The 25,441-nt window shown below is 26.0% G+C and overlaps 3 protein-coding genes across 8 annotated transcripts in view; 2 read left to right on the top strand and 1 right to left on the bottom strand.

Moving 5' to 3' along the window:
• LOC132928202 (tropomyosin Per a 7.0102) overlaps positions 1–6,644 on the top strand; it is a 38,583-nt gene extending 31,939 nt beyond the window's left edge. For 3 of the 5 annotated variants that reach the window (XM_060992707.1, XM_060992700.1, XM_060992698.1), the window contains one exon: positions 55–469. In XM_060992707.1, coding sequence (XP_060848690.1) covers positions 55–134 — 80 coding nt within the window. In that variant the 3' untranslated portion in view covers positions 135–469. Of the gene's footprint in view, positions 1–54; positions 470–6,371 lie in introns of those variants that run through there. The other 2 variants (XM_060992701.1, XM_060992699.1) reach the window with 1 other exon arrangement.
• Positions 6,645–7,058: 414 nt separating this feature from the next.
• On the bottom strand, positions 7,059–13,133 carry LOC132928201 (protein regulator of cytokinesis 1-like). Its single transcript, XM_060992687.1, is given in 15 exon segments — positions 7,059–7,506; positions 8,295–8,465; positions 8,906–9,034; positions 9,102–9,260; positions 9,331–9,478; positions 9,560–9,783; positions 9,858–10,022; positions 10,097–10,249; positions 10,321–10,440; positions 10,507–10,650; positions 10,843–10,865; positions 10,868–10,940; positions 11,011–11,176; positions 11,529–11,567; positions 12,775–13,133. Coding segments are annotated over 15 exon segments (2,004 nt in total). The 5' UTR covers positions 12,816–13,133; the 3' UTR covers positions 7,059–7,257.
• Positions 13,134–18,256: 5,123 nt separating this feature from the next.
• Positions 18,257–24,860, top strand: LOC132929182 (tropomyosin-1). Of its 2 annotated transcripts, none has more exons than XM_060994334.1 (10): positions 18,257–18,418; positions 22,231–22,367; positions 22,436–22,561; positions 22,618–22,751; positions 22,832–22,949; positions 23,013–23,083; positions 23,145–23,220; positions 23,274–23,336; positions 23,428–23,497; positions 24,494–24,860. In XM_060994334.1, exons 2-10 carry the CDS (start codon positions 22,254–22,256, stop codon positions 24,574–24,576), a joined length of 855 nt encoding a protein of 284 aa, XP_060850317.1. In that variant the 5' UTR covers positions 18,257–18,418; positions 22,231–22,253; the 3' UTR covers positions 24,577–24,860. The 2 variants fall into 2 exon arrangements, with proteins under 2 accessions (XP_060850317.1, XP_060850318.1); XM_060994335.1 differs by lacking the exon at positions 24,494–24,860 and adding an exon at positions 23,743–23,932.
• The last annotated feature ends 581 nt before the right edge of the window (positions 24,861–25,441 follow it).

The raw sequence follows: 25,441 nt of genomic DNA, 5'->3' as shown, positions 1-25,441 counted from the left end.
ATTTTGGAAAAAAAATGATTGCTTTGAACATTTTCGTTTTGTTTTCTTTTGCAGACGAGTTGGTACACGAGAAAGAGAAATACAAATACATTTGTGACGATCTTGACCAAACGTTCTCTGAACTTGTTGACTAACGCGTTCAGTATAACGGTGGCTATGATCATGATATTGATACGATATCGATGACTTAAATTATATTTATTATTTGTTGTGTTTTACAATATTTTATCATCAGCATGTTGATTTGTATTCAGCCCATTTTTATCGAATTATTAATAATTTTTATAGGTATCAGAGAATTGCATCCAGTTTTTATTTTTTGTCCATGTAAATATTATAAATGTTAATTAATGCTAATACTGTTTGTTATTGCGAAAAACTGATAATGGGTTTTCTTGTTTCGAACCCCGAGAGATTATATATTATATTATATACATAATAATTATACAGACACCCGTACCTACACACAGTCGAATGCGTTTTTAATTTAAATTTTATTTCACTGCACACCATTATTGTTGTTTTACGTTTGATTTTGTATACACATATCACCGTTGTTGTGCATGCCTTATATCACATCTGCCAATCCTCGTCCTCGCAATCCTTTCAATTATACCTACACCTACAACTACAATTTACTTGTGTTCCTGGAATTATTATTATGGTATTAACGAACGAACTGGCGGACATACACGTCGTCAGTGTTATTATTATTGGTAAAAACGATGCATCGGAAAAGCAGTTGGCACGAAATTGTTTGGTTCACTTGCTAATGTAGGTTAGTTTACGAAGAATATAAATTTTTAAAACTGCGATCCGATGGTCGTCTCAAACACTACAATCGTGTGTAGATACTCCCGAAGTCTTTCAGAGTGGATAAATATCTTTTTTTTATTATGTCGATGATCAGAGCTCGGCCACGACATGTGTTGATGGTAATTGGTATTAATTCGAACATTAGAGGTACATGAAATCGAAAAACTGAAGAAAAACAACCATTACTGCAATATAATAAAATAATATGATACGTTAGTTAAAATATCTATATAATGTAGGGGAATTATAACTACTCCGCACAACAATTATTATTATAATCATATATTATTATGTTGTTACCTATATACATTTTTTTTTTTTGGTAAACCTATCCGTGTAGACCAATAGACGATACTTTATTGGAGAAAAAAATGTTTTATTCTTCTTTAATTTATTATGGTGAGCTAGGATTTTGGTATAAAAACCTAACGTAGGTACCTAGGTATACATTTATACAAGAACATTGTCTGGTACCAGGCGTAGGTAATTCTATTTTTTTTGTCCCAGAAAATTGTTCATCAGAATAAATTCGCGTGTTACCGTAAATATGTGGACAGCAGTAGACATCGCATATATGTATATTATTATATATTCGATACACCTCCTACACGAAAACGTTATAAAAGTCGACCTTAAAAAAGAAAAAAAAACAATAATAACTTCCGAGCACGAATTCGTGTGCGGCGTGGTCGTACTCACGTAATGTAATGTAATTATGCTATAATACCTACGCGACGAGAAAACAAAAAAAAAATAAAGCAAATAGGTATATTCGTATGTTACGAATGAGCTAAGAACTAAGGAGATGAATGATGATTGACGTATGCGATACATATGGATGCCGGTTTAAGTGTAATTCCAGGTCAACTCGATCGTTTAAAAAATATAAATATTAAATAGGTACACTACGAGCAAAAATAAATATCAAACCAAACGATAACATTATCTGAAAACGTAACCTAACCTAACCTATTATTGATTGTAACTTATTACATTTAATTAATAAATCATACATGTAGTATGTAGTATATGTGACGCACTTAAGTTACATGACTTCTTTATGCACTGGCGATAGGTTCGCGTCATGAAGAAATTATTGTACTAGGTAGGTATTCTTTTTTATTTTTTGACGATATATAACTTAATAATTTTTGATCACCTATGAAAAATAATCAACGTTAGAAATTAACCCATCCATCTAGTGCCAACTTCTATTTGTATGGTTAAACGTTAGTGTGTCTAAATTTAGGTCACGAACTAACTTTTCACATTGGATCGCAGTTTATGCTATAAATTATTCTGGTCGCTATGGATACAGATTCACTGCAGTTTTGAGTTTTAAGTACACATTCATTATTATAGTCGTATAATTTTTATGTACCTAAATCCCGATTACTTCTAAAAAATGTTGATGAGTGTATAACTGTATAAGTATGAGTGTATGACTATGACGACTATAGTTTTAATCAATTTAGATTAAATCGTTCCATTCGTATCATACAATAAATTACATTTCATGCGATCGTACACTTCTATAGACTACCTATAGTGTATTAGTGTATATTAGAGGTAGGTATAGTAATAATTATAGTACTTATTATAGCGATTAACGGGTGTTGAAGTCGGTAGAGACCTAAAACAAAAAAAAAATACAAATTGAACGATAATTGTTCTTGAATATTGGGAATAGGGTTGAGATTTTTTTTTTCAAATCGCAGGACACAATTTTTTAAAATGTAATATTGTAAAAAATCGGGATATTGACATCCCGCTTTATCAATAAGCGGGAATTGGGACACTAAAAAAAAAAATAGATTAGGTATCGTCGTGACATACGCGTCCCGCTAAAAATTGAAGTGGGACGCGGTACAAGTAGGTATATTAAAAATCGGGACGTATCCCAATCCTAATTGAGAATATACATACACTACATATACTTACTCGCACATTGCAAAACTGTAGAAAACTAAGTGGACAGGTGAAATAAATAATATTTAAATTATAACACTATAAAATCTGTGGACAGTTATGTCGTAAAGATAATATGCTGAATCTCAACGGGATATCGTGGATAAGCTATACTAAACGCACTTACCTATACGGCTATACAACACGTAAAAATAAACCCAATGGGGATACCAATGACAGTTTATATTATGTATCCATATATAGATACTTACCAGTTGCCACAATTTATTGTATACTTATATGGGCACAATCGGTAGGTATCTATATAATAGACGAATATAGTTGCAACTGTTAAGCTATATATAATATATATATAAATATAGGTACCTATAAAGTTAATTCACTTTCACAGCTGATATAATACTATACGCATATTACACATACATAGCTATACATGGACTTAGTGAAATCGACTTTTATCAGTCCATAAAGAATCGAAAATAAAGTAAGATTAGAAAAAAATCAATATTAAAAATCTATATGTATATAGTATAGGTATCTACTTGCTCTATAATTCTATATAATATGACAAAATTCTATGATTTCAAATTTTTAAATTAAATAAATATATGTTATGTTCGGTGCCGGATGGATAAACCACCGGTGCAAACGGTGCATTGCACAGAGGCCCTGAATTTGAAACATTGGGGGGCTCGGTGCTCCGATATTATGTACATTAAACATCAAAGTACCAAAAAATAAAATAGATACTTGGTGAAATTTTTTTGTTTTGTTTTCAATTGATTTATTGGATTTTATGTAGCAATAATTTAATTCTAGTTATTTCGGATGCAGCTATGTCATAATAAAATAAAAAAAAATTGAAACTGCAGTTTGAACATGTTCAAACTGTGTTTAATTTTTTTGCCAGTAGTACCCCAAGATGGCAAGATGGGCTTTATTAGCTTTAGGTTAAGCTTTTGACGATAAAGTAAAAAAAAAATAAACTCATGTCTACAAGAACGTTTATCTAGTACCTATACTAATTTTAAATATAGAAAAAGAAAAAGAACGAAAAAAAACTCTAAATATTGAGAAAATAATTGACAACTTTGCTAACGCAAAATCAAGGAAAAAATTATACTTGCTTTATTTAATTAATTTGAAAACATATTCAGTATACATGTGTAAATGTGTTGTATTTATAATTTATTTTATAATATATTATGTAAGCTATTTGCTTTGTACAGCATTATTCCCATAGATATTTATGTAATACATTTTAATTATGTTATGTTATTAACTTATTATTATTACCCATATATGTTAAAATAAAATAAAATATGGTTATAAATTTATAATGTAATTTGATTTGTAGTAAAAATATAAAGGTAAAATATAGTAGGTACAGTAATTTTTTTTTATGAGGGCCCCAATTTTTTTTTCAAGATCCCGACACTATTCTTAATATGTATATACATTCTCGAAAATGATTCCAAAAAATATTTGGCCAACTTAAGTCCCGGGTATATAAATATATAATAAGTGGGTAAAAACATATTAGGTACCTATTTACACAACACTACATAAATTTCAAACGAGGATTTATATTGCAGAACAGGATCAATAATAATTGATGATATACATATATAGGTATATAATATATCGATGGCTAAAAAGCCTACGTCCATTTTTTGTAAAATTTGTTTTATATGTCCAAATCAAGAAAACTAGGTGCTCTTTATGATTTTTCCAAATATCAGGTGTCCAAAATTATTATGCCCCTTGCATTATTTTTACATAATAATAATTAGCTTATTACGAACTGATCATATTTTTGAATGCACAAAAATTATAAATCCAAAAAAAATGTGACAAACAATTATTTTAAATAAATATATTAACATTGGTGCTTATTTTAACCAAAAAAATGTAACATATCCGGACATACACTATTTGGTAAAACTGATAAATTCAATATTAGCCCCCCTCCCCCGTAATATCAAGAAAATTTGAAAATTATTTTAATTTTTAATAGTCTATGAAAATTGACACAAAAATTCTAAATTGTATTTAAAAAAAATTGATCAGCCTCCTCCCCAAAAAAAATCCTGGCTACGCCACTGTTGAGTAACGACAAAAACTTTGGTCTTCGGTGTTAAATATAGCATATCTATCATTCTATCAATACAATATATCTATATTTATCTACATTGGCCATAGCCTATAGGCAGGTAGGTACTCCATATTAAAATAGTCGTACCTAGATAATGTTTATATAAGACCTACGAAGTCATCAAATTTTTTATCTATAAATTATAAACACGGGCCCGTATCAACGAGTAGATACCTAATAAACTAATATAAGTAGGTTCATTAAATAAATACAAATGTGAATACAAGCTATACCTATTATTTGTTATTAGACAAAATAATCAGAATATATAGTAAGTACCAGGTACTACCTACTGTACTAGGTACATATAAACATTATAAACGCCTAACTATTATACCAGGTGTAGGCATCTTGTATATATAATTATTATAATTATCACGACTATAGTAATATTATAACAATATTTATTATTACAATTAATATAATTCATAGCAGGAATACATTAGGTAATAGACGGATCGTTAGGTAGTACAAGGTACAATATATTATAAGAACCAACTGGCAACTACCAATATATAGGTACGAGGTACCCATATTTTTACATACAGGACATCGGTAGGTACAAATCATTTTAACATACTTTGATGAGCTTAGGTTTTTTAAAATTATAAATGAACAAAATGTACAATTAACTATTACATAATTACATATATTTTGTACATAAATTGTTTTTATTTTTAAGAATAAATTGATATTCCCTTCCAAAAAAATCAGGAATTACGATGAATGGTCGATTTTCATTAGATATCTCCCAAAATTTTCTTTTTCAAATTAAATAATTAATATAAAATTCTAGTAGTCATAACTATATTATGTATACGATTTATATAATTTGTTCTTTATTTTATAAACTTACGTGTTTTCTACAGTTTTCAATGTTGTACATGATAATAATAATATATATATTTTTTTATTCACTGTTCATTAAATCAGGTCGTTTATAACATGATTAACTATGCAGTTAAATATTAGTTAGTTAATCACAGTTTAAAATACCTTTATACTAGGTAGCTGTTGGTAGCCGAGTAGGTGTTCCTATTAATGTATTGTATATTACGCAAAGTCAAGTAGAAACTAGAAATTTATAATGATAAGGCAAAGACTTAATAAATTCTTAAAAAAATATTACGAATAAACTAAAATAAACTTAAATACATAACACACAAACACACTCTTTTTTAATTAATATTTATAGGTGAATGATCATTCAAGCGTCCATAATAAATTTTAAATTATAGAAGAAAAACAATAAATGGTAAAGCTATAAAATGACCAATAATGCATTATTTAAAAATACTATACAAGAGTGGTAACATTTGAGAAATCATCCTGTATATAGTTGTTTACTAATAAAAATATGTCTTTAACATTGTTTTGCTAATACTAACAAAAACCGATGTAAATAACTAATTGTTTGTCTTTGATTACTTATTAATATGCATGTGACTAATAGTTTAATTATTTATTTTAGAAAAACTTGACACTGCCAAACAAGAGTATCGAGTTATTGCTGATCAAATTGGCCAGTCATATGATTTAGCAGCATACTAATCAAATAAAACCGTAACGCATAATTTAGTAATCAATTACTATTTGTATTTTTCTATTTTTAGTCAAGTATCAGCTATTAAAAAATGCGAAATAAAATAAATAGCTTTTATATTGTCTTCACATTGTTTTATGACTTGCATATTTTAAAAATGCTTATTATGGCATATAAATAAAACAATTTTTAATACGAGGATCACCATTATTTTTTTTTTTTAATATTTTACAAATATAAGAATGTTATTATCTTAAAAACGTGTTTATATTTAATAATTAAATTGCATGTGTTAACATTTACCAATATTCTGATTTGTAATAATTTTAATATAAACAGTAGTATATTATGTTCTTAACAGTACACTAAATGTAAATATTTGAAGATAAAAACAAAATATTATAATTAAAATTAAAATACAATAGTTTCAAATTTGTGTAAACGGTCTTCAATATAAAAACAATTTTTGCACATTACTTAATATATACAATTGTGCAGACAATAACATTTATGTCTATTAAAACAATCAAACATTTTTAAATTATATGAAATAGCTTTTTGATTATACATTTTATTTTTTAATAAAAATATTAATTCAACAAACAAATTATGAAATTTCTTGAATATAGTGTTAAATACCATATATTAAATTGTAATACAAATTTACAATATAATGTTTAAAATTTACAAACGTTTATCTGAAAATTTCTTATATATAATACTGACACAATATAAATTTAAATAACAAACTATACAAGAAGACAAATTGAAAAAAAATGAACAGTTAGTTGATTAAAAAGTTTATAAATCATGGTTAAAAAATTATCGGAAGTTTGTTGTTTATAGTTCGCGTTAGTTTTGTAACTGTACGTGTATTGGGCGTCATTCTTGGTGTTGTACGTAATGGCGTTTTAGGTGTGGTTGGTATTGGAATTTGAGATCCTTTAATGGGTGTTTTCGTTAATGGTTTCCTTGGTGTAGTAAATGTAGTATTTGGTTCCCTTAATACACTTTTGGTAGTTGGACTTGTAAACAATCTATGCTTTTTGGATTCAAGATGTTCCTGAAATATTTAAAACAATTAGTATTTGGCAAGATCATTAAGCATAAAAAGCAAATCTTGCTAAATATAACAATATATACTATGGGATACAATACATTATTAGCTTAGCAAATTATGCATAGAGAGAAAAATGGCTGAGAATTGTGAATTTTTATTATCATTATGTAATATTCATGCAAATATAATACATAACATAATATAAAACCAATTATAAAAGTATAATGAATCAACTTTTTTAAAAATTATTCACAAAAAAATAATAACAACATGAAATGTATAAAAATTTATTTTACGTAAATACCAATCATTACATTATATTCTTTTTGACATTAATACAAAAAATAACAAGAATTATCTAAGTTTATTATTAAATTAAAATATATAATTAAATATCAGATGTATCTGTTTTTCAATGTTCTTGATTTTTAATTTAGTAAATATATAAAATTCTGCTCGTAGACTTAAAAACAAATTATATTTATTAATTAATTTTAGATCATTTGACTAGTAATACCACTATGGATTTTTTTGTGTTATATATTATAAGTTATTGGTCAATCAATAGAAATTAAATTATTATATTGTTCATTAAACAGTATTAACAGTTTTAAAAATACCATTGAGAAAATTCAAACATAATATAAAATATACGAAAGATTAACACTATAGAAATATTTACACTTAACAATAATACTGTAATTTGTTATAATGAAATAAAGCGACAGAAATTATATTCACACACAAAGAAGTAATTATGTGCGGAACGCATTATCTCACGTAATTCAAACCTGGAAGGTTGCATAGGATTCAACAGATCCATTTTCATCATTGGACCCATGAAAGGTTGGATGTGGTCTTGTTGTTGTTAAATTTACTTCATGTAGTTTAGTTGAGTTTAATGGAACTAATGTAGCCACATTAGTATTATGAAAATTAAATAATTGTCTTCTTGGAGTAACCTAAAATTAAATAAATAGAACTTATATAATTATCATTTATGATGAGTAGTATAAAACAATCAATTGTACTTACACTAGGCAGAACCTCGTTTATTTGACATAGCTAAGACAATTATGCGACTCAGTGTAAAATATTTGTTTGAAATTATCAAAATATTTAATAAAAATTAATAAACAATAATCTTTTGATTCACTGCACTTTTAAAAAAAAATTAAAAACTAACAATTAAGACACCCGTTATTGATTTAAAGTCAGATAAATAGGTAAGTCTGATAAACGAGGTCTAACTAGTTACTTAAGAATAATATAATTGTCTTTAATAGTTATAGATAGTATATGATCAAGGTGAATATAAAATAAAAATTAAGTTTTAATTCAGAAAGAAAGAATTTGAATAAAACATTTCTATATACAAATTCGTTGAGCATTATTTTGTTACCACAGCTTTATGGTCCATGCCGATTTTACGGACCTTAGAAGCTTGGTTGCTTGATGTAGCGACTATCTTCCTTTTACTGCGAGTGGCTGTCAGTGGCGTTTGAGGCTTAATTCCAGTTTGTATCTTGGACTAAAATTGTATTAATTATAGTATTATTAACATACTTTTATTGTTTTATAAAAAGAGCATAAGATACCTTTGTTTGTTGTAAATTTTTTTTATTGCTCTTTAATTCATCCCATTGCCTTTCCATGAAATCAATTAATCTTTCATCTCTATAATAGAATATTTTATTTTCTCTTTGTTCATATGATTGCAATTGATTCTTTAATTCTCTTTCTACTCTTGGTAGTTCCTATAGAACATGATAATGTTTTATTAAGTCTTAAAATAATAAAATGTATGTTCATTTAAATAAAACTTACTTTTTGAATAATTTTTCTTTCTTTTTCTTCTTTCAATAATTGTCCACCTCGGTTTTGCCAAAGCCTAGCTGGATCATTCGCCTGTTCTTGCATCATAATCATTTTATTCCATAAATGTTCTCTTTCTTCAATTAAATGATAAATAGAACTAAAAATAGCATTTTATGTAGAACAATTATTATACTTTAATATAATTTTTTATTATTATAAATTATTTATATTATCTTACATGTTATCATTATAAAACTTTTTAGCATTATCAACCTCAATGTCTAATATATCCATTACATCCTCATTAAACTCAGTGCTATAATACACTTGACACTGTTTTCTTTGACGATCACCAAAATGACATCTATCCCATAAGTCATTTAATTCACATCGTAGTTTTTCAATAAATTGTTTGATATTTTCTTTTTTTAAGGTCTCACATCTTTCAACTTCTACTTTTAGCTAAAAAAGTAAGATAATTATATTAAATAAAGTTAAAATAGTTAGTATAAAAAGTGAAAAATTTATATAAGTACATCTTGTATAACAGTTTTGCCAAATCCTTTTTTTGTACTGACAAAATGTTCCCTATAAGAAACATCGATTTGTAAACGATCCCATAGTGAATTTAATTTGGTTCTTAATTCCATAGCCATGCATTTTTGATTTTCTGTTTGATTTTCCAAGCGTTTTATCAATTTCTGTTGGTAATAAATAAAATTAGTTAATAAATCTTTATAATTAATTATTTACAAAATTAAAATGTAAATCTTACTTGAAGTTCATCTAAGTTTGATTTTGACAGTTGAAACTGGTTTGGATCCCCTAATACCATTTTATCAAACTGTAAAATTGGTATTTCTCCTAGATCTGCTAGTAACAATTCAACTTTGGTTTTTTGTTCCAAAAATGTAGACCGACGTTTAATCTAAATATTAGGTAAACCACACTATAAAATTATATTGCTGAGATATTAAAAAAAATATATAATAACAGTACTTGGGTATTTTTTAAATCTATAAGATGACTTTTGATATTTTCCAGTAGTGTCGCAGAAGGCATTTCTTTTATGGCTGAGTATTTAGGTTTTTCATTAAGTAATTGACAAATTTGTTTTTCCTGTTAAAAATATACAATATAGATTATAGTTATAAGGTAACGAGGTTTAAAGTAAGTTAAATTTACTTCTTCTTGAAGTCTATTAAGTTCTGTCATGCGTTGTTCTTTTATTTTTCTACATTCTTGTAGAGATTTATCAATATTGATTTGAACATCAATTAACGGAGTAGCATCATTGTGGTCATCGATTGAAATATGCATTTGTAGTTCCTAAATTTAAGAATATTTTATCAACACATTCAATACTGTTTGTTAACACAATGGTGACTTAAAAAAAAAATAATAATTATAATGTCAACTATATTTAACATGGGATTATATAGTTTATTAGTTTATATGAGTAAATAAGTTTTTCTGACGCCTATCCTGGTTTTTTTTAAGAACATAATTTGAAGAACTAACCTTTTCTAAAACTTCTTTTTCTGCAATAATTCTTCAATATCTTTTATAATATTATTTTTGTCTTTTTCAGATTCTAAAACAACTTCATCTAAAAATGACTGAAAAGTAGAACAATTAATAAAAGAAATTTAATTGAATTGTAATGATAAAACTGTATTTAATACTTACAGTTACATGAGCTTTTAAATGTTCATGAAGCTGGTTTATGCCGTTTTTCTTTTCATCTGAATATGTTCCATAAATAACATCTAGATTACGTTGAACTTTTAGGATTTCCTTTTTTGAATATGCACAAATTTCATCCAAAATAAGTTGTATCTTATCTGTGTCTGGACTATAGATCAAATAAAATTATTTTAAACTTAGATGATGATAATCAGGTCTTAAGAAATAATGTTATCTTAATAAATTTAAAAAAAAATTTATGACATTTATATTTAGTTAAAATGTTGAAGATTTTATAAGTGAATTATTATTTTTTTATTGAACTAGGTAACTATTAGGAATAACATTTTAAATCACCCACTTAATTCTAGATTTCAATTTTAATAATAAATTATAAGTAAGGAGAAGAATATTATTATAAAATAACTAAGTGGCTACGTATTCACAAACAGTAAATAATTTTCATTTGAGATTAAAAATCAGGGTAGTTGGTACAATGAATATTTATTTAACAAACTCACCCCATAGAGGAATCCATTTTGTGTACAATAATGCTGGAGCTAAAATAATGGACAAAACATAAGTTAAGATTAAAAATCAATAAATACATATTGTTATACTATTATACATATAATATACATAATTTAAAATAATAATTTCAAAAAAATATTCCATAAGTGAATATAATAAATTTTAAAGTTTGGTTTAATCATAGCAATTGCCTGGTACAAGGAAAATAAAAGGTTCAAAATATATGCACCCTAATTGAATACCAGAAATACAGTTCACTATTATTGAGGGTCAACTATGGACAATAGTTTCTCATACAGAATAAACTTTAGTTAAAAAGACTAAGTTGCTTTATAGTTGTAATCTAGATATTGACTATAGACAATAAAGTGTTACATCGAGGTTTACATACATTTGTAATAATCCTGAAATATTTTAAAAATAGGTAGGTACCCATATTATCCTGACGACCTGACTGATATAATGTTAATTCCTTTAGCGTTTCCATGTATTATTTTAAATGACGTAGTTTGCTGTAGTATTTTACAAACATAGGTTTTGGCATCGATTAATATACATTATGCATTAGCATTAGTATAACACTGTATAACATACAGAATATGACAAATTTTTATATTTTATTGTTTTTGTAGTCATTCAATTCGGAGTAAGTAAGATGCAATTCATAGTATTTTTTTTGTACACATGAGTACTGAATTAACTAAAAAGTTAATATTAATAACTATAAGATAATGGTTTGTTAAATAAGTGAGAAAAGGACACTAAAGCTTACAATAATGTATAGAATCATCTCGTCAATTGACACTAAATATTATATCATATATCATGTACAGAACGCAAGATACTCGCATATTTCGCATTAATCTATTTACAGGACAAACCAATATAGTTTAAATATCTATAAAATCATAACGTAGAAGTTTAACCACAGAATAGATTAAATTAAATTTAACTCAAGTATAAGACAAGTCGGCGATTATTGATTAGGAGTATTGAGACGATACGCGTTGTACGCTGGGTAAATACCAAACAGTAGTTATTAATACGCATTAGACTAGTCGTCAGATAAATTGTATAATTATATATAGAAAAATAAAAATTCCAATATTATTCGTGTCAATTACCGTAATATTTTTCGGATAAAATGATGTTGTGATAATCGTGCATCACGACTTTTGCGTTCCATCGAAGCACGCAAACTTAGATGAGCATTTATTGTATAAGTTTTGTACTTACTCGTCTTTCAACGACGGTGATCCGAACATGATGGACGACATGCTTTCTAATTTCTCGACGGCGGTACAACAAAAATGTTTGGCATCGGTGGTAGTGGTAAGTTAACCGGTTTTTTTTATTACGGTAGCGAGCTGTACGACAGTTGTCGTTTAAATAATAAAATATCGAATGCTGTAATACGGAACGACAGTTGCGCGTCACGAAACGATCAAAACAACAGAATAAATGATGAATAGTGAATACTGAATACAGAAATTCAAAAAATCATAAACCGAGTAACTGACGATATCGGCGAATGGCGACGCACAAAAATTCGAATGTACGACGTATCGTCAGTGTTGGTAGTGTTGGACGGTTATTTTTTTAACGGTTTTTGGTTACACCGATCGCCACGGGCTAGTGTCGAGCGCTGCTATCACGTTCGAACGGAGGACAAACGTTGGGCGGGCGGGCGTGTCAAACTCGGACTGTCCGACTGTTGTAGCTCGGACTGCTCGGAGATAGGACGAGTCGGGTGGACTTAGGACTTGTACTAGTAAAGTCTGATCCGGGCTTTGACGCTTTGTCAGTTCACCACTTCGGCCATCGACTTTCGAGCATGGCGAGTGCCGAGTACAAACGACTGCACAACGAATAACCCCCATGATAATTGATAATAATATATATAATATGATACAATATAGTACGCCATATGCTTGATGGATGTTATGATAATATAACATGACGGCACAACCAGACACCATCAGTTATTAGTCGTTATGTTTTTTTCACTTGGCATAACTGTGTTGAGTTCTGTCGTTCAGAAGTGCACATTGCACAAGTCACAACGCGATGGCTGTGTGTGTTACCAAGTCCTGAGCTTACGAGGGGTCATATTGGGTCATATTCTACTGTCTACGAATTTAAAATAGTGGTTCATATTTTTGATAGTTGACTTTAAAATACTCTATTTTTATATTATTATACGTTATACGTCGTGATGTGCGTACAGACTATATAAAGTTATTGTATATTTTAAACCGCGATCGTGAGCTTTATGAAAGGTGTACCCGCTAGAGGCTGTGACTAAAGTTTGGACGTAACGATTAATGACGAAATATTTATGTCGTGAATCGCAGTCATTGACAGATTTATATTTATATGATTGCTATTCTATGTTAATCAATAAAATAGATGTGTTGACATCAAGGGCCATCTTATTAGGGCGACTTGCCGTTGCTAGACTTGGATCCACAAATTTATTATAATAGGTATGTATTCTCGATAATATGTGGTTAAAAATTTTTTTATAAGCGTTTAATGTACACATTTTTAACATAGAATTTTAATACCTAATTACGCTTTAAAAACATTCATCGTAAGTTTGTTTCACTGTAATAAAATAAAAGTTTAGTGTATAATGTAAAGTCACATGCAATTTTTATAAGCTATGCCCTATTTTGAACTTTGGTTTTCTAGGACTCCGTAGCTCTTAGGCCATAACCCCTGTAATTATTAAATCCTATAGTTACGACCATGGTAAGATGTCCTTATCATAAATTATAATTATGCAATTAATTTTAGTTACCTACTTTTTAGAAATTGATCATCACTCAGCATTCAGCAGTCACTCCAGAAAAACCAATTACGATCCAGGTTTGAGGTTGATCGGTAGACATAGACAAAAAAAAAATCATAATTCAGTGATAAACATAAATAATTTATTATGAAATACATAGTTTAAACTATTGAATATTGATTAATGAATAAATATGATAATGATATGACATGTATACAATTAATTATACCATTGATATTCGAAGACTGATGAGTATGATAATTATTATGATAGAGGACCAGGTATTGTAGCTTTTGCATCGGTATTTGTCTTACACAACCATAAAAATTGCAGAGTATGTAAGTAATAAATGCTAAAGTACGTTATGTTAGGACATTACTACAAAATACTACATACGTAATTTTAATTTGCATATAAATGCATATTTTGAAGTTTATTTTTGCTTCTAGAGCATAATATATTATTCCCTCTCTATTTTCTCTTTATTTTTTGATACTCATTTGAACATTCTTTACATTTTTAATTGTCTTGCAAATTGTATATAATTTAAAGATTGTTCAAAAATTTAAACATATTATAAATATATTCATGTTTTGACGTCTTTCTAATAAATATATTTTATAATTAAAATAACTTTAGGATTGTTAAAATTATTATGCTTGCGTGTTTTCTGAGAAGTACTGGAAGCTGGAGTCAGTGGCCAATTAATTTATACGAGTGACGAAAAGTGGTATTTCTAGAGGTAAATGTTCAGCGGATGCGGCATTAATTTATTGATAATTATATACACGTAGAAATATTTTCAACCCGGGTCCTGACGGTAGCGGCAGCGCTATCTACCTCTGTATTTTTAAATCTCTTAAGAACGTAGCCAAGAATATTGTTAACTTTTGTTACTAGCTAGCGCTGCCGTATAGACTTTCGTTTTAGATTTAATTTTCAGACTTCCAGCTCTGATTAGTCATTTTGTGGTATGTACTCGTACCATAGTTTATTTTCAATATTCCCAAATTAAAAAAAAAAATAATAACAACAATGAACGTTTAAATTATAATGTTAAATCATTATTGGCATATTGTATTAAATTTGAATTTAATGATAAATTATTGCATGAGAAAAACGATTTTACGCTGTTGGCCAGTCAGCTTTTATTTCTAAGGATATCGTAATATCTACTTTAATATCGTTGACGTCTGCAAGTTAACTAATTACTATCCAATAATCGTTAAGTTCATCCTACACCGAAAACTTAAAATAAAATACGAAATTTTTTAATTATTATTTGAAATATTTGGTATGACAGATAGATATTCAAAGTATTATTCATAAATATTTATTATAACTATTGATATGTATAATTATTACCTATATTTACTATATTATAGTTGTTGTTTGTCGATACACATTTTAAAAAATATAAATGAAATGTTTTGTATGTTTCAATTTGTATACTATACATTATAAATATCGAAATTTTGATAGATACTTTTTATATTCCTTCTAATGATGTTTATGTGTAAAAACTGAAATAATTTTCAATAGGTAATTTAGTATGTCTATCATTACCATATGGTATATAGTATATACCATATAATACAATACTAGTATAAAGTCATTTTTTTAGTTTTTATAGACCGAGCAAAAAATAAAGACTGTTCAAAAAATGTATGTATAGGTAATTGTAAATAATTGTTATGTGATTAAAATACTGTAGAAATCACTTGTTTTAAATAAAATATATTAGATTTATTTAATCTAAATGACCACTAAATTAATATCGTTTTATAATTTGATCTTGATAAATTATTTTAAATCTAGTCTAGAGTAATACAAAACATTTTATCTTTGTAAATGTTATTATTATTTGTATAATTTTATTAGTTCATTAAATTTCTAATGGCAATTTTCCAATAATTCGTCTTGCAGGGATTACAATTCTTGGCGTCTTCTTTTTACATTTTTTGCTTTTAACTTTGAAGTTTACACAAGCAGGCTGTTTGAATTTTTTTTAATCAATACGATCTATAATATTCTATCGCATTAATTAATTTTAAAGATTTGCTGATTAATAAATAATAACTAAAATTCTAATATTATTAATATTTAAAATTTTTAATTTATATATATATCTATTCGTCATTAAAATTAGTTATTTAAATATAAATAACTTATACAACATTTATTTTATTATTTAAGACTTATTATTAAAATATATTCAAAATTAATTGGTCATTAAACAGAATTACTAAAATCAGTAACTACTTAGTATATAGTATATATTTTGTTGCGAAAATATATTTTTAGTATCTATACATTTTTTTTTTATTCATTTCTCAAAATTATTTAAGATCACTTTTTAAATGTACCCAAACAAATTTAATGGAATTGTTTGGTTGAAAATAGATGAAAATTCTTCGAAAGAAATATTAAATTACTAATATTATTAATAACGGATTTAAATATTTTAAGTAGCTTTATGTCCAAATTATGCGTCTTGTTGTCTAAGAAGTGGCTTAACATAATTATGTCTTTTTAAGGTAGATACACCACCTAAAGTTATAATACTTAAAAAAATATATAAATGTTTTTTTTTTTTTTTTTTTTTTTTTTATTTAGAACTTTCAGTATATAACTATTATAGTTCGACAGTTATTAATATATAAATGTTATAAGTATAATAGAAGTTAAGTCGTATAATCATAAGTTTAATGAATACGGTGGTACTTTTTCGGAGTCTGTGAGGGTTAAATCATGCTAAGTATTATTGTATAATTTTTAAAACTCTAACATTGCTATTGTTTTACTGTTACTAAGGAAAAAGTCGAACACTCTTTTGCTTTAAGTTTTTATTGATATCTTTATGGTATTACATTATTAATGGTATTGAAACCTATAAGAATATTATTAGTTTATAGAATTTATACTTATCATAATATACAAACAAAAAACATAATTTATTTTATGTCAACGGAATAAAACAATTGAAAAAAATTATGTTTTATTTACTTATTAACTGACATATATTAAACTAAATTAAATCACATGTAGGTAATTTAATTAATTATCAGGTTTTTAACAACTATTCCAAATATTTTAATGATATGTATACAAAATTTCAGGTGTACACATCAATTTTTTTTTTGAAAACTAATAGTTCTTAGCCTACTCTCCCATACGGCCATACATTAGGTATATTTATAAATGTTAACAAATCTGTAAATTATTGTTTACGTAAATGTTTATTGTGTAATCATTAATATTTATACTATAAATATAATTATAAATGTAGTGTGAAAAATAATGTACCCACGCGAATAATGTTTGATAGAATACAATTTAAACTTTTATTTGACAATTCAAATATAAATGTTATTAATGGATATTGAATTTTTAAATAAATGGAACAAAATTACAATATGAAATGTTTATAATAATTTGAAAGAGAATGTGTTTACTTCTCTTTTCTTTAAAAATATATGGTTTTTAATAACTTAGTTTTAAGCCTTAAAGGTCAAATTAGTTTATAAAGATAGACATTTTATAGAATATAAGATAAGATAAATCGGAATTTTTTTCCTTGTTTTAGTTAATGGGTCAGTAAAATATCACTTTGTTAATCGATTTGAATGAAAATAAGGTACATTAATTATTAACTATTTTAATATGACATTTGAGAATAGTTTTTGATAGAATTCTACAATTTGTTAAATTACATTAAAAAAAAATGTATGCTAATTTTAAAGACAATTATCAAGATTCGGGATGCGTACCTATTACATTATTTTAACTTTTTTACATTTTAAGTCAACACTGTTGATACGGATATACTTTTACCCTGTTTAGTACAGCTATATAAAGCTCACTGGTTTTATAGATCACTTTACTAAAAGGTCTCTCCTAGTTCGTCACTACATTCCTATTTTTTTCAAATCCCCACCAGTAATAATCCCTTGGTGGGGCGTATCTGTGGTGGGAGAAGGGAACACAGTACAGATTTGGAATTACACATATAGAACAACAACAGTCCAGGATCAGCTGCTATCGCTGTCAGTGGTGCCTTTCAGATTTGGTTTATTTTATTTGGAGGTAATTATATATATTTTTTACTTTATTTAGAAATAATTACGCATTATACACGTAAATAATAATTAATATTGATACAAATATTCACACAAAATAATATTTTATTAATTATTATTATCAATTTTCAAATATTATATTTTTACAATTTAAGTGAATAAATTCGTATTTTAAACGTAGGGATTTCATTACATTTCTACAATATTGTAAAGTATAGTTTAATTCAGTTTTTTAGTAAAATTTTATTGTAAACATATGTTTTTCTGAAGACTTAAAATATTTTATAATATAATGTTTTGCCATTATTGAATAGGTATCTATCAACGTTTAAATAGGTTCATTTAAAATTATTTTTAATATTTTAGATTGGTATCTATAATTTATGGTTAGATTAAAATTAAATAAGGTGTCTAACTATTAAACTTATAAGAGTTTATTTTATCTATAAAACCGTGTAATAGTTAAAACGTTATTAATAGTTTAATATTATTTGAATTTATATTGTATTGTTGACTTTATTTATTAAACATTTTAATTTTATGCAATATGAAATATTATTTCACCAAGCATTTCCAGCTTTCTGGTTGCCCAAATATGCGAATATAGGTAGTTTAATTTTGTCACAAAGCGTGGGCTTGTGCAAAACTACAGTATGTTCTTGAAATACTTCTATATTTAAGATTTGGCGTTGAAATTGTAACATTTATAATTATTGTAACACGATACAATGATAAGATACTAATAACTTTATAAATATTAATTAATTTTGATTATTAACTTAAATAATATTTATAATTGAAGCGATTGGTTTAAAACTAACGAGTTTAAAAAGTAAATTGGAAATCAAAAAATGTATTTGTATAATCTAGTTTTTGATTTTTCTTAGTTTTGTTTTCTTATTTAATTTTTAATTTAGTTTTATAACCATGATAAAAAGTGTCGTAAATCAGTTATTGACATTAATAATTGTTGCGTTAAATTCATGATGATTGATTCATGTGATTTGTGTTTTAATTATCGTGTTATTAAAATTAAAATAAATTTAGCAACTAAAATTTAACAACTAGTGGGGGCGGTGAGGTGTTTGGTCGGAATTTGGGTCGGTTGAGTGCATACCGCAACGGCGGCGTACAACTATTTTTAAACGTCCGCTGCGTGGTGCCGCGCGGTGGTATCGGTTTACTCACTGTAAATGGCGGGTACCAGACTACTTTATTTTTTATTTTATACTTCGGCATTAGCAACTTTGCTATTTTTGTCCAATTCCACGGAAGCCTATTTTTCTTTCAAAATAGATAATAGCAGAAAATAAGAAGGATGTGTGCGACCATTACCTTTCTAAATTACCCCTGAATACTCTTTTACAATATTATCGTTAATTAAACATTTTAAATATTTTTTATTTTTCAAGATCATAAATTATTACATTAAATATCGGTTTTATACAACTTGCATAGTTGGCGAAAATTATATTATTTTACATAGATAAATTTTTTTTTTTTTTATAAGATCTTCAATTATAAATTATAACAGAGGATATAATTAGTTATTGTTTATCAATAATTAAATGTCATCATTTAATTTTGAATCAACTAACATTTATTTTAAAATAATCAAGATAATTTTTTTTTAGTTTCTAATATATAGTAAACAATACACCTTATACTTATACTTTATATTATACTGGTTTGTAGTTTTAAAATTAATAATATAATTATTTTAAAAATCAATAGAAAACAATAAATAATTGCCAAAATGATTAGAAAATTAAATATATTTAATATAAATTATAATTTTTAGTTATTATTGTCCTATGATAAATTTATATATTAGGTATATTTATTATTTAAGAACTTAATATACTAGGTAGTACATAATAGTTTGTTAGATATATAATGAATTTGCGATGATTGGTAGGAATCTACCTAAATTTTCCTTTTTAAAATCTTATATTGATTAGTAAGCAATATGGTGATAAGAGTTGTAAAATTTTGCGTTACTCATACCATTATGCATTAGAGATATAAATGTAAAATAAATTAAAAATAACGTTTTTTAAAATTAATTCTTTAAGCTCCAGTTGTATATATTTTAGTAGTTTATATTTTTTTATAATGATTTTTCATTTTTTCTTAATATTTAAATTATATTAAACAAATCAGTATGCTTTAAAAAATCTTATTTTACTCATATCTCTGACTTATGGTCTTTGGGTTTCTTGTGGTTGATCAGAATATTGTTTTGTTTTCTTGTTTTTTATATTGATGGCATTAAGCTAATATAATATATCTTATTTTATTGTTAATTGTGTTCCGCGCGTGTGAACCTTAAGTAGATTATTTGGTGGTTATTATTAAGGAAATTTTATACAGATATAGATTAAAAACTTTAATCATTGGTACATACATTTTAGAAGTATTAAAGAATATATTTGTTTTTATTAATTTTTAAATATACGAGTACGTGATAAACACCATTAATATTATAACTATGTCTATGTATAAATGCATTATTTCCATAAGTGTTTAAAAAATTGTTTTAAATGTTTGATTAAATTATAAGACTTACTATATTATAAATGGAGTTGAAAATAAGTATTATTTTTAACTTAATTCTAAAAATAAAAAACGATTATCTTTCAAAAATAACTTGACCTATAAAGTGTTTAAATAAGATAATGGGTTACGCATAAATACAAACCTATAGGTACCTGATATATCAAAACTTATTTAATTTGATTATAATAATTATTTAGTAAGCTATATATATATAATGTACGTATAATATTAAATGTGAATAAATATTTTATTTAGCTTCAATTTTGTTATGTACAAAGTGATGTCACCTATAGGTAACCTTTTTTTTGAATAACACAGTTATTCAAAATCTGTTGTTTGGAATTTTTATTTATACTTTAAGAATATATTTTTAATTTCTAGAGATTATTTGTAGTTCTTAAGTAGTGTTTAATGGAGATTTAAATTTATATTTTTTAAATGAAAATCCCCCTTTTAAACGGTAAATTATTAAGCTGATAATTTTTTAAAAATTTTGACTATCAAAATCAAAATTCGAACAAATAGTTTTTGAGTAATTTAACATTGTGTATTAAGGATAATAAGTCCACGATACGAAAGGTTTAGAAGATATTGGGGCTTTAATAATTTATATTATTCTATCATTTCTATCAACATTTAAAATTAATAAAAATTTTATATGTTTAATAATAATCATACATTCTGTATAATACTGGATCCTATATTATTTATATTTTATATTTTTGTAAAACCATTTTTAAGGAATTTTATTCTTAATATAAATATTTTAATAACTAAAAAACAACTTATTCTAATTTTGAATTAGATACCTATATCAAAATGTTTATTGTAAATTATTTAGTGGATAATTTACAGAAAAAGGAGGTCTCATATAAAAATTAGTAGTTTGTTCGTTACAGTCATAGAACACTCTTTAAATAGTACAAAAAATTATAATAATCTATATTTAAATAAACTATTATTATTAAATGAAAGTGAGGGTAATCATGTTTGGTTAGTTATCCTGGATATTAATTATATAGATAAAATAACATTTATGAAAAGTATTTTCAAACAATTGAATTTATTGTTGTAATTATTAATTATTGTTATAAATTAACTGTAGTTTGTGATTCCTTTTTCTCTATTTCATTTCCTAAATTGAAGTTAGTTTATGTAATTTTAGAATAAAAAATATGTTAAAATTACAGTATTTTATGAATATGTCATATTATATAGTATTTTAAATTTTTGTAAACTATTATTATTATTTTGGATTAGTGGGGTAGACAAAAAACTTCAAAATGGACGCTATCAAGAAGAAGATGCAGGCGATGAAGATGGAGAAGGATAGTGCCATGGACAAGGCCGACACTTGTGAAGGCCAGTCCAAGGATGCTAACCTTCGTGCAGATAAAGTAATTACGATGAATATTTTAAGTAAGCAATGTGTAACATATATTAAACAAACATTGTTTTCAATTAGGTAAATGAAGATGTGAGAGATTGTCAAAAGAAATTGACTCAGGTAGAAAGTGATTTAGACACTAACAAGAATAAGTTGGAAGAGGCCATCAAGCAGTTAGAGGATAGAGAAAAGGCACTTACTGCGGTAAGTTAAGAATAACTATTATTATATAAGATTTTTTAACATGCATTTATTTATAGGCTGAAAGTGAAGTTGCCGCTTTGAACAGGAAAGTCCAGATGATTGAAGAAGACCTCGAAAGATCCGAGGAAAGGTCTCAAGCTGCTGCATCAAAATTAGCTGAAGCTTCTCAAGCAGCTGACGAATCTCAACGGTAAGCGGATTATACATTAATTCATTTTTACGTTGTATTCATAATTTTGTACGTTAATTTTATACAAATCATGTTTTTAGTATGTGCAAAGTACTCGAAAACCGTAGCCAGCAAGACGAGGAACGTATGGACCAGTTGACTAACCAATTAAAGGAAGCTCGTCTCTTAGCTGAAGATGCTGATGGAAAATCTGATGAAGTAATAAACAAATAATAACATAATGAATCAGAAAACTGTATTTAAATAAATATTAAATTTAAGGTTTCGAGGAAACTTGCTTTCGTTGAAGATGAACTTGAAGTAGCAGAGGATCGTGTGAAATCTGGTGATTCGTAAGTACAATTTTTAATGCTTACCTATAACAAACGATATTATTGAAATTTTAATTTATAGAAAAATCATGGAGTTGGAAGAAGAATTGAAAGTTGTTGGAAACAGCTTGAAATCGTTGGAAGTTTCCGAAGAAAAGGTAATTTGTGTAAAAATATTAAGATCGTAAAAAGATAATAACTTTATTTTTAGGCCAATCAACGAGTGGAAGAGTACAAGCATCAAATCAAACAGCTCACTGTGAAATTAAAGGAGGTAAACTTTTAAGTTTATATAAATATTATAATTTATTAAATCTCATAACTAAAATCCTTAAATAATATAATATTGTTTTTTTTTATTTCAGGCTGAAGCTCGTGCTGAATTTGCCGAGAAGACCGTTAAGAAATTGCAGAAGGAAGTTGACAGACTTGAAGGTAAGTCACGCGATTTGATTTTCATGAATAATAAATTTATGCAAAATGTTGTATTCATATTATATTGTTATAGTATAATGTTATTATATTTATTAGTCTAGCTCAATGAAATATGTGCAGCTATATACTTACGCTTTGTTAGTGTTCTTTTTTCTTTTTAATAGCTTAACATTAAGTCGAAGGGGCTTTGTTTATCAATGGGTTATTTACGCGTTTGTTTTGTACAATAATGTGTTGTTTTTCAGATGATCTCTTCAAAGAGAAAGAAAAATCCAAAGAAATCACGGATGACTTGGATTCGACATTTGCTGAACTCACTGGCTACTAACCATATACAAATTCTGCATAGCCTTCACTTGTTTTCTTCTTGTTTTTATGTTCGAGTTTTGTCATAAACCAATGTAGCTTTTTGTTAAATAATGCTTTTTTATTTTATTTTTTCATTTAATTTGCTTTTTTTTCGTTATAATATGTTTTGTCTCCAGTTGTTGCTGTACAAATTCGCTTCTATAACTGCCAGGTACAATAATAGTTCAATATATACATATATATATAAAAAAAACATTGATGCATGTTATTAAATATATGAGTTGAGCTCTTTTATATTTTGTAAATAACTAAATTGTTTGATTATTAATGCAGTCAGTTCTTATACGATGTTCAAATATTTGTTGTTTGTACTTTCTTAAATATTTTTTCCCGAGCAAACATTTACAATTTTATAAAATTATGATCATAAAACATGTTTATTAGTTTTTGAATATTACATTTTTTCGTTCTTCAATGTTTTTTTTTAAATAAATATTTTTTAAAAAACCTGATTAATCTTGTTTTTACCAAATTTTTTTTATATTAGGTATTAAAAGAACATTTACTATATTATATTTTTGAAATTTTATTTTATTTTTACGATTGAACTCAAATTTTAAATTTGTTACTGTGTTTATTTAAGATAATTCTTTACCTTTGTACAATGGAAATTTTATTATTTTTCAGATGAACTCGGCCTTAACAAAGACAGATATAAGTCTTTGGCTGACGAGATGGATTCCACGTTTGCTGAATTGGCTGGATATTAACCTTCTAGACTTGGTCACATTTTCGAAGGAATTTACATTTAAAGTAAATAATTACCTAATGATTTTATCAAATAATATTACCATCATCAATTCTATTAATAAATCAAAAGAATATTACATTAAATTATTACTGTTAGATTATTTATTGTTTGAACCAGTGTATACATAGGTATATATCATATATATAAATGTATTACGTGTGAACATATTAACCAATTAACAATTTAAACTTTACAATTTTATCTGTATTCTAGCTTTATTATTATAGCATTAATGTACAATAATTATCTAGTCTTATGTTCTAAGTCACCTAGCCTTTATGACATATTATAATATTTTTATCAGATATGTACACATTATGTCTTAAATTTTTCATTGGATTAATTTATAAACACTACATACTTATAAATATACATAGGTGTTCTGTATATATATATGTACTTTGAAACGGGAAATATTTGTACATTGATCTATAATAAATTAACTTCTTACGTATATAAATATATATATATATATATATATATATATATATTGAACATCTGTATGTATATAAACATAATATGTACAAAATATTATTATTTAGGTTAATTTATTATTTAAATTATTATTAAGTAAAATTTATTCGTTATAGGCTTATAAACAAAGTATCTATGGTTATATTTAATAATTATAAACGTTAATTGTTAAGAAATATAAATCATTATATTATTTTACAAGGTAGGTGATTTTGATGATTAATATTTTTATTTCAATGACAAATATTAAACACTTTAACTTACTTTAGTTAATAATTGGAAAACTGATAACGCATGTTTTTTGATGAACAGTTTGTTAGTATCTAACTCTGTCATGTACTTAATAATAT

This window comes from Rhopalosiphum padi, chromosome 4, assembly GCF_020882245.1.
Source record: "Rhopalosiphum padi isolate XX-2018 chromosome 4, ASM2088224v1, whole genome shotgun sequence".
NCBI lineage: Eukaryota > Metazoa > Arthropoda > Insecta > Hemiptera > Aphididae > Rhopalosiphum > Rhopalosiphum padi.
Note: the sequence above shows the minus strand (reverse complement) of the source record. Positions and strands in the feature narration are given on the sequence as shown.